Here is an 8,771-nt window from a genome sequence, read left to right as displayed (position 1 = left end):
CTATAGTCCCAGCTACTCAGGAGGCTGAGGCAAGAGAACTTCTTGAACCCGGGAGGCAGAGGTTGCAGCGAGCCGAGATCACGCCACTGCACTCCAGCCTGGGCAACAAGAGCGAAACTCTGTATCGGAAAAAAACAAAACAAAACAAAACAGAGGCCTTTAACCCTCTTGGTCTTAGGAGAGACTCTAACTCCCCTAAGCTGGGCCTCTAACGCAATCCCATCCTTTACTCGGGTACCCACCACTTATCCAAAGTTGGCCAATTTGTGCTGCAGTCTATTTCCTTTGGGTCAGGGGTCTCCTCAGGATCATCCCTTCTGTGGTTTGACAGAACGATGTTACCAGAAAGGAGTCCCAATCCGACCCCAAAAGAGGGTTCTTGGATCTTGCACATGAAAGAATATGAGGCAAATCCATAAAGTGAAAGCAAGTTTATTGAGAAAGTAAAGGAACAAGATCCTTCATTTTCCAGGTGGGCCTAAATGTCTCCCTGAATGCCATAAGTTGAAGCAGAGGGTGACTAGATGCCAACATGGCACAGTGTGGCACCGAAGCTGCTGCCTCTGAAGATGAGGAGGGAAGCCTCGGGGAGGCTCTGAGCCAGTCACCTCCTTCACGCAACCCACCTTGCTCTGCAGCTGCCTGCTCACAGCCATGCCCCGATGCCACACCCAGGGGAACATTAATGGAATGAAGAAGTAAGAAAATCAAAGGTCACCAAGCCGAGCCCTTAAAGGGCAATGATGTGTGTGCCACGGGGCCCCATGGCATCTCGTGCCAGCTGAGCTGGGGTGTGTGGACCCAGGGAATGGACCGGGCTGGACAACCTCTAAGGCTTGGCTCCATCTCAGCCTGTGAAGGAATCACCTCTCTGACCCCCACCTCTGCCCAGAAGTGTTAGAGCCAGGGAGGAAGAGACCCCATGGACCAGCCAGAGGCCCCCTGCTCCAGGTGAGTGCTGGCCCCAGGGTGGTCACTGGGAATCAGCTGGTCTCAGCCCTCTGGGGCCTCCACCTCACCCGCTGACCACCCTTGTCCACATCCTTCCCCACCCTCACCCCCAGGCTCAGGAGTCTAAGGACTGCTTCTTCACAGAGGGCATTTGTGGAGTCTGTTCCCCACCAGAGGCTCAGACTCAGGCCCTGGTGCAAGGCCCCCAAGCTGGGCCTCACCAAAAGGCAGCCAGGTGGGGACCCCAGGAATACAGCCTGGGCCTGGCAGTGTCTGCTGCCATAAAGGCCAGTTCTGCTTCGGGCTCGGGAAGAGAGGGAAAAGAAGGAAAGGGAGGAAAGAGAGTTCAGGGTCTCTTGGAAATACTTTCCTCAGGGCACATGACCTGGCCTGGGGTATGGAAGAACAGAAGCAGAAAGGGAGGTGCAGGGGAGGAAGGTGCCCCCCAGAGCTCAGGTCGGCGGTGGCCAGTGCCCACTTCACCCTCAGAGGGCGAAGAACACCAAGATGCCCCGACCCGGGTCCGGGGACGGAGGAGGGCAAAGTCTGGGGTCACTCCCCATTGCCCCCTTCCCCCACCCCATGGATCCAGCTTGGCCCGGGGCTCCCTGAGGCCCTGCGCGCGGTGGGTTCTCGAACGCCAGAGTCGGGGTGGGCGGGGGTCACCTGAGGGCCGCTCCCAGATGACCCACGCCCGCCCGTCTCCAGCACGGGGCTGCGCCTCGCGGTGGCCCGCGAGCTGCTCCTGGCTGCACTGGAGGAACTGAGCCAAGAGCAGCTGAAGCGCTTCCGCCACAAGCTGCGCGACGTGGGCCCGGACGGACGCAGCATCCCGTGGGGGCGGCTGGAGCGCGCGGACGCCGTGGACCTCGCGGAGCAGCTGACCCAGTTCTATGGCCCGGAGCCTGCGCTGGAGGTGGCCCGCAAGACCCTCAAGAGGGCGGACGCGCGCGACGTGGCGGCGCAGCTCCAGGAGCAGCGGCTGAGGCGTGAGTTCCGGGCGGGAGGTCCCTCCTGTCTGGACAGAGGCTGGGCCGCCTTCCTCCCGGCTTCCCCGAGAAGCCCCGGCGCGGCCCCCGACCCCCGCGCGTTTTATCCACAAATTCGCGGGCCCCGGAGGTAGGACCCTGCGTGCTCCTCAGGGTGACTCGGACCCCAATGGCGCCTTCCCCGTTCCCTGCCCTCGGCGGAACCTCACCCCAGTTTCCCTTCCAGGGCTCGGGCTCGGCTCCGTGGCGCTGCTCTCCGTGTCCGGTGGGTCTCTCTTGCTGGGGGGCACGCGTGTCCCAACCCCACTTGGAGGGTCTGGGGGAGGACCGGGGTGGGAGGGCCGCCAGGGGCGTGGGCCGTGGTCCAGTAGAGGAAACTGAGGCCTGAGCAGAGCCGGGGAGGGCGTGGGCTCCCCGAGGGCGCAGCCTGCCCCACCGCCGACCCCTGTCCACGCGCTGTCTCCCGCTGCGCCCAGAGTACAAGAAGAAGTACCGGGAGCACGTGCTGCAGCTGCACGCCCGGGTGAAGGAGAGGAACGCCCGCTCCGTGAAGATCACCAAGCGCTTCACCAAGCTGCTCATCGCGCCCGAGAGCGCCGCCCCGGAGGAGGAGGCGCTGGGGCCTGCGGAGGAGCCCGAGCCGGGGCGCGCGCGGCGCTCGGACACGCACACTTTCAACCGCCTCTTCCGCGGCGACGAGGAGGGCCGGCAGCCGCTGACCGTGGTGCTGCAGGGCCCGGCGGGCATCGGCAAGACCATGGCGGCCAAAAAGATCCTGTACGACTGGGCGGCGGGCAAGCTGTACCAGGGCCAGGTGGACTTCGCCTTCTTCATGCCCTGCGGCGAGCTGCTGGAGCGGCCGGGCACGCGCAGCCTGGCTGACCTGATCCTGGACCAGTGCCCCGACCGCGGCGCGCCGGTGCCGCAGATGCTGGCACAACCGCAGCGGCTGCTCTTCATCCTGGACGGCGCGGACGAGCTGCCGGCGCTGGAGGGCCCCGAGGCCGCGCCCTGCACAGACCCCTTCGAGGCGGCGAGTGGTGCGCGGGTGCTGGGCGGGCTGCTGAGTAAGGCGCTGCTGCCCACGGCCCTCCTGCTCGTGACCACGCGCGCCGCGGCCCCCGGGAGGCTGCAGGGCCGCCTGGGTTCCCCGCAGTGCGCCGAGGTGCGCGGCTTCTCTGACAAGGACAAGAAGAAGTATTTCTACAAGTTCTTCCAGGACGAGAGGAGGGCCGAGCGCGCCTACCGCTTCGTGAAGGAGAACGAAACGCTGTTCGCGCTGTGCTTCGTGCCCTTCGTGTGCTGGATCGTGTGCACCGTGCTGCGCCAGCAGCTGGAGCTCGGCCGGGACCTGTCGCGCACGTCCAAGACCACCACGTCCGTGTACCTGCTTTTCATCGCCAGCGTGCTGAGCTCGGCTCCGGTAGCCGACGGGCCCCGGGTGCAGGGCGACCTGCGCAATCTGTGCCGCCTGGCCCGCGAGGGCGTCCTCGGACGCAGGGCGCAGTTTGCCGAGAAGCAACTGGAGCAACTGGAGCTTCGTGGCTCCAAAGTCCAGACGCTGTTTCTCAGCAAAAAAGAGCTGCCTGGCGTGCTGGAGACGGAGGTCACCTACCAGTTCATCGACCAGAGCTTCCAGGAGTTCCTCGCGGCACTGTCCTACCTGCTGGAGGACGAGGGGGTGCCCAGGACCGCGGCTGGCGGCGTTGGGACACTCCTGCGTGGGGACTCCCAGCCGCATAGCCACTTGGTGCTCACCACGCGCTTCCTCTTCGGACTGCTGAGCGCGGAGCGGATGCGCGACATCGAGCGCCACTTCGGCTGCGTGGTCTCAGAGCGTGTGAAGCAGGAGGCCCTGCGGTGGGTGCAGGGACAGGGGCAGGGCTGCCCCGGAGTGGCACCAGAGGTGACCGAGGAGACCAAAGGACTCGAGGACACGGAAGAGCCAGAGGAGGAGGAGGAGGAGGGAGAGGAGCCCAACTACCCACTGGAGTTGCTGTACTGCCTGTACGAGACGCAGGAGGACGCGTTTGTGCGCCAAGCCCTGTGCCGGCTCCCGGAGCTGGCGCTGCAGGGAGTGCGCTTCTGCCGCATGGACGTGGCTGTTCTGAGCTATTGCGTGAGGTGCTGCCCTGCTGGACAGGCACTGCGGCTGATCAGCTGCAGACTGGTTACTGCGCAGGAGAAGAAGAAGAAGAGCCTGGGGAAGCGGCTGCAGGCCAGCCTGGGTGGCAGCAGGTGCGTCTCCAGGGCAGAGATGCTCTCTTGTGTGTGAGGTGTGTGTGCCGGTGCAAACCTGTGCACCTCAGTGTCCATCTGGCATGGGGAGCACGTCCAGACCAGACTTTGGCTCCCCAAAAGGGGAGACTTTGACCACCCCCTTGCAAGGCAACCACTGAGTTGCCTTCTTCTTCCCCAGGGTGTCCTCACCATGCCCACCCTCAGCCACCCACAACCTATGAAAACTTCCTCGTATGGCCCTACAGCTCTGGCCCAGCCCTTCTTCCCATTATATGTTCTGACAATAAGTTCTGGAACACACGATGCCCTCTGTCCTGAGCCTCTGCACTTGCCCTTCCCTCCACCTAGAATATTCTCAGTTTGCTGCCTGTCCTGCAAGTCTGCCCTGGCTCCCCCAGCTGGCTGGGGACCCAACTGGTTCCAGAAGTGCCCTTTTGACCATCCTGCTATGACATCTGCCCCACACCTCCACCAGACCCTCAGCTCCTCCCGGGCAAGGCTTTTGCCAGAGTTCCCTTGAATTTAGCTCCAATTCAGCCCCTGCCCAGGTGCTTGGCATCTGTTGAGAGGATGAATGTCACGATGTTGGCAGGGACTGGGCCTGGGGACACAAAGACCCATGTGGGGGATGTGAGTGATACTCAGACACCCCAGGGAGATGGTACCTGGGCCACAGATGAGTGGTTGTGCTCTGGGTTTGGCGGGGGCAGTGTGAAGGGAGTGGCTCAGCATGGAGGTGAGGAGGAGGGGCAGCTCTGAGACCCCAGGACTAGAGATAGGCAGGAGTCCTTTCTGGGGGGCACTGTGAGGGGCAGGGTGGGCTTCACCTTCCTCTCTCTCCCAGCAGTTCTCGAGGCACTACAAAACAACTGCCAGCCTCCCTTCTTCATCCACTCTTTCAGGCAATGACTGACCCGCTGTGCCGTCTGACCAGCCTCACGTGAGTGGCCACGCCCCCAGCCCTTCCTGTGGAGCAGACTGAGAGCAGGATGCCCTGGGCAGAGACAGAAGTGTGGCCTAGGAAAGAAGGCTGAGGGGTCAGGCCAGAGCCTGAGGCCTGTGGTTGCTGGGACTGGCAGGCTCTCCTCACACAGAGTGGAGGGAGGAGGGGGTGGGGGTCTGGAGCTTCATTACCAGGTTAGGTACTGGTAGGAAAAGGTTGGTCCTGGTGTGAGTGGAAAGCAGAGAAGTGTACTGAGGGAGGGATTAGAGAAGGCAAGAGTGTATTTTCCTTCTGAAGGAAGGCTGCAGTTGGAAACTGCTGGGTTCTTAGAAGCAGTGGAGGAAGGCGTTCAAGCCCAGGCTCCGAAGTCAGGCTGTCTGCAAATCCCAGCCTGCTTCTGTGTGCCCAGTGGCAAGTCCATCTGTCCAAGCTTCCATTTCCTCCCCTGTGAAATGGAGCCAGTAGATCTAGAGAGCTGGGGTGAGATTTAATGTGGCCACACATGTACAGTTCTTACATGGCAATAACTTTCCAGTCACTCTTAGCTACCACCAAGTGAGCAGAAAGGAAGAGAAAATCTAGGAACTAGTACTGATGATGAAACAGGTACATCCTACATGGATGGCGACTCAGCAGATTAGCTTGGTATGGGGGTTGGGGTGTGGCAATCTGGACATAAACATAAGAGCCAAAAAGGTGATTGCATTTGGCCCAGCAATTCTGCTGGTAAACTAAGATGTTCAGCACACCATTATTTATACTGGCAAGAAGAAAAAAAAGGAGAAACACCACAACTCCCCAACCATGGGGACTGGCTGACGAAATAAACTGAGTCGGCACCTCCTCAGCTGGGTGGACCATTGTGCAGCAACCATGGGGACTGGCTGACGAAATAAACTGAGTCGGCCACCTCCTCAGCTGGGTGGACCATTGTGCAGCAAACATGTTGAAACACGTCTCAGCTCACCGAAGAGCTCGTAGAGTGTTGTAGGGAGAAATGGACACAGCTCCCGGGGGTGCGTGGTGACAAAGGGCAGGGCAGGCTCTGCGGGGTCCAGGGAGGGATGTGGTGCCAACACATCTCTCAGCTGAACCTTGGGCCACTGGGGAGCGGGCAGTTTGTCCAGTTGGAGTTGGTGTGGTGGCTGAGGCGCCCGCAGGTAAATCTAGGTGCTTCTTGACCACAGGCTGTCCCACTGCAAAGTCCCTGACGCAGTCTGCCGAGACCTCTCTGAGGCCCTGAGGGCAGCTCCGGCACTGACAGAACTGGGCCTCCTCCACAACAGGCTCAGTGAGGCAGGACTGCGTATGCTGAGTGAGGGCCTAGCCTGGCCCCAGTGCAGGGTGCAGACGGTCAGGTGAGGCCTGGCTTGGGAGGGACCATGGGAGGCCCCCACCACCCCAGCAGCTCCTGAGGTCTGCCCTCCCACAGGGTACAGCTGCCCAGCTCCCAGCAAGGGCTCCAGTACCTGGTGGGTATGCTTCGGCAGAGCCCCGCCCTGACCACCTTGGATCTCAGCGGCTGCCAACTGCCTGCCCCCATGGTGACCTACCTGTGTGCAATCCTGCAGCACCAGGGATGCGGCCTGCAGACCCTCAGGTGGAGGCAGGGGTGGGAAGGGTGCTGGGGACACAGCCTGTCAACCCAGGTGGGGGTGGGTGCCTGGGGGCTTCCCCTGAACCCTGAAGAGGAGCCCCTCCCAGAGACCGCCCATGTGACAGAACTCAAACACCCACCTGGGAGCCCGGCCCTGACAGGCCTGCCCTCTGACCCTGGCCACAGCTCCGGGCCTTGACCACTTTGCCTGACCAAATGTTTATCTGTTGTCTGGTGCACATGGCCACACCCTGGGCCAGTGGCCCCGATACCCTTTTGCCACCCCCAAGGCCCGGCCTCTGCCCCTCCCCCAGCCTCTGACAAATCTCTCAGCTGATACCGCCTGTCCCTGAGTGTCTGTGGCACAGCTAAGCCGACAGCCCCATCACTGACCGCAGCCGGGCTGCTCCCACAGCCCTGCCCGCAGCCCGGCTGCTCCCACAGCACTGCCCGCAAGCCCTGGCTGCTCCCACAGCCCTGCCTGAAAGCCCTGGCTGCTTTCCCCCACTGCTGACCCTGCTTCTGCTCTGTGTGTGTGGCTGCAGTCTGACCTCTGTGGAGCTGAGTGAGCAGTCACTACAGGAGCTTCAGGCTGTGAAGAGAGTAAAGCCAGATCTGGTCATCGCACACCCAGCGCTGGACGGCCACCCAGAACCTCCCAAGGAAGTCATCTCAACCTTCTGAGGCACTGGTGGCCAGAGCAGGGTGGAAGACGCTAGTCAAAGTCCCTATGGAGAGAACGGCCCATTCCAAGGGTGGGAGGACATTGCTCTCAGCCTCTGGGAAACTTCTGAGCTGAGAGGCCCTGGACAGGCATGTGGGAGGCCCAGACATGGCACCCTGCCCCGTCCAGGACAGGTCCAGATCTGCCCCTCTCTCCATACTCTGGGGGACCCCTTCTCCCCCAGCCCCACCACTACTGCACCCACCTTCCTCTCCTGGGCCCCCCCAGCCATTCCCCTTGAAGACACCCCGCAACCAACCCAAGCCACAATAATGATGGTGAGAGCTCCTACCTGGGGCACAATGACCCTTCTCTGCCCGACCCCCATCTGCAGTGTGGCCCAGCAGCCCCCAGGACTGTGCCCCTGTAGAGTGAAGGTAGGCAGGTCACCGTCCCTCCCTGTTAGGAATGCGACCATCCCTGAGGCTGTGGCCCAGGCCCAGAGGTGTCCAGTGTCTGAGATCTTTGGGAAGGGAGACTAGCGCAGGGGAGAGACAGAGCAGAACCCCGTGCTGGGTGGGAGGCATGACCACGTGGTGGGTGAGCAGCCCCATGCACTGATGGTAAATTCTCCTGTGCACTCACTTCTGTTGGCTTCTATTACACCTGGCCGGGCATGGTACAATCCAGGTCGGTGCTCACAGTCTTTCCAGCATCCCACTTTGACAGGGCAGGATGGTGGCCCCCAGTTCCTCAATGAGGAAAGTGAGTCTCACGGGGCAGGCTGACTGCAGAAAGCGCTGCGACAAGGGCCTTGATGGACAGGACCAGCAGCAGATGGTCCTTGAATCCTGGAGTATTCTCTGCTCAACCCTGCTGGGCTGCTGAGACTCCAGTCTGAGTGGGAGGTGGGGGAAACTCTAGATTCAGCCCCATCACTTCCCAGGGGAAATCCCGTACTATAATCCACTTTTTTTTTTTTTCTTTTTTTTTGAGATGGAGTCTCGCTCTGTCGCCCGGGCTGGAGTGCAGTGGCCGGATCTCAGCTCACTGCAAGCTCCGCCTCCCGGGTTCCCGCCATTCTCCTGCCTCAGCCTCCCGAGTAGCTGGGACTACAGGCACCCGCCACCTCGCCCGGCTAGTTTTTTGTATTTTTTAGTAGAGACGGGGTTTCACTGTGTTCGCCAGGATGGTCTCGATCTCCTGACCTCGTGATCTGCCCGTCTCGGCCTCCCAAAGTGCTGGGATTACAGGCTTGAGCCACCGCGCCCGGCCTATAATCCACTTTCAAACTCCATTTCTTCATATCACAAAACACAAAAAATCCCTGTCCTCCTAGAGCTGACATTCTAGGTAGGAAGACAAACATCTACATGATACATCGTA

At 61.2% G+C, this 8,771-nt stretch overlaps 1 protein-coding gene across 3 annotated transcripts; it reads left to right on the top strand.

Moving 5' to 3' along the window:
• Window positions 1-366: 366 nt before the first annotated feature.
• Window positions 367-8,381, top strand: NLRP6 (NLR family pyrin domain containing 6). Of its 3 annotated transcripts, none has more exons than XM_017885795.1 (8): window positions 367-951; window positions 1,660-1,940; window positions 2,167-2,205; window positions 2,417-4,178; window positions 5,026-5,121; window positions 6,312-6,477; window positions 6,557-6,724; window positions 7,267-7,384. In XM_017885795.1, the coding sequence occupies exons 1-8, from the start codon at window positions 923-925 to the stop codon at window positions 7,288-7,290; spliced, it is 2,565 nt and encodes an 854-aa protein (XP_017741284.1). In that variant the 5' UTR covers window positions 367-922; the 3' UTR covers window positions 7,291-7,384. The 3 variants fall into 3 exon arrangements, with proteins under 3 accessions (XP_017741284.1, XP_017741282.1, XP_017741283.1); XM_017885793.1 differs by having other exon boundaries at window positions 370-951; window positions 6,312-6,482; window positions 7,267-8,381; XM_017885794.1 differs by having other exon boundaries at window positions 372-951; window positions 5,029-5,121; window positions 6,312-6,482; window positions 7,267-8,380.
• Window positions 8,382-8,771: the final 390 nt, after the last annotated feature.

This window comes from Rhinopithecus bieti, unplaced genomic scaffold (assembly GCF_001698545.2).
Source record: "Rhinopithecus bieti isolate Rb0 unplaced genomic scaffold, ASM169854v2 scaffold_15794, whole genome shotgun sequence".
Lineage (NCBI taxonomy): Eukaryota > Metazoa > Chordata > Mammalia > Primates > Cercopithecidae > Rhinopithecus > Rhinopithecus bieti.
Note: the sequence above shows the minus strand (reverse complement) of the source record. Positions and strands in the feature narration are given on the sequence as shown.

Bases quoted from the DNA above. Each gene is read 5' to 3' on its own strand.
- NLRP6 (XM_017885793.1), top strand. From the start codon at position 923: ATGGACCAGCCAGAGGCCCCCTGCTCCAG. The intron at 1,941-2,166 runs GTGAGTTCCGGG...TTTCCCTTCCAG, and splicing joins CCAGGAGCAGCGGCTGAGGC to GGCTCGGGCTCGGCTCCGTG. The intron at 2,206-2,416 runs GTGGGTCTCTCT...CGCTGCGCCCAG, and splicing joins GGCGCTGCTCTCCGTGTCCG to AGTACAAGAAGAAGTACCGG.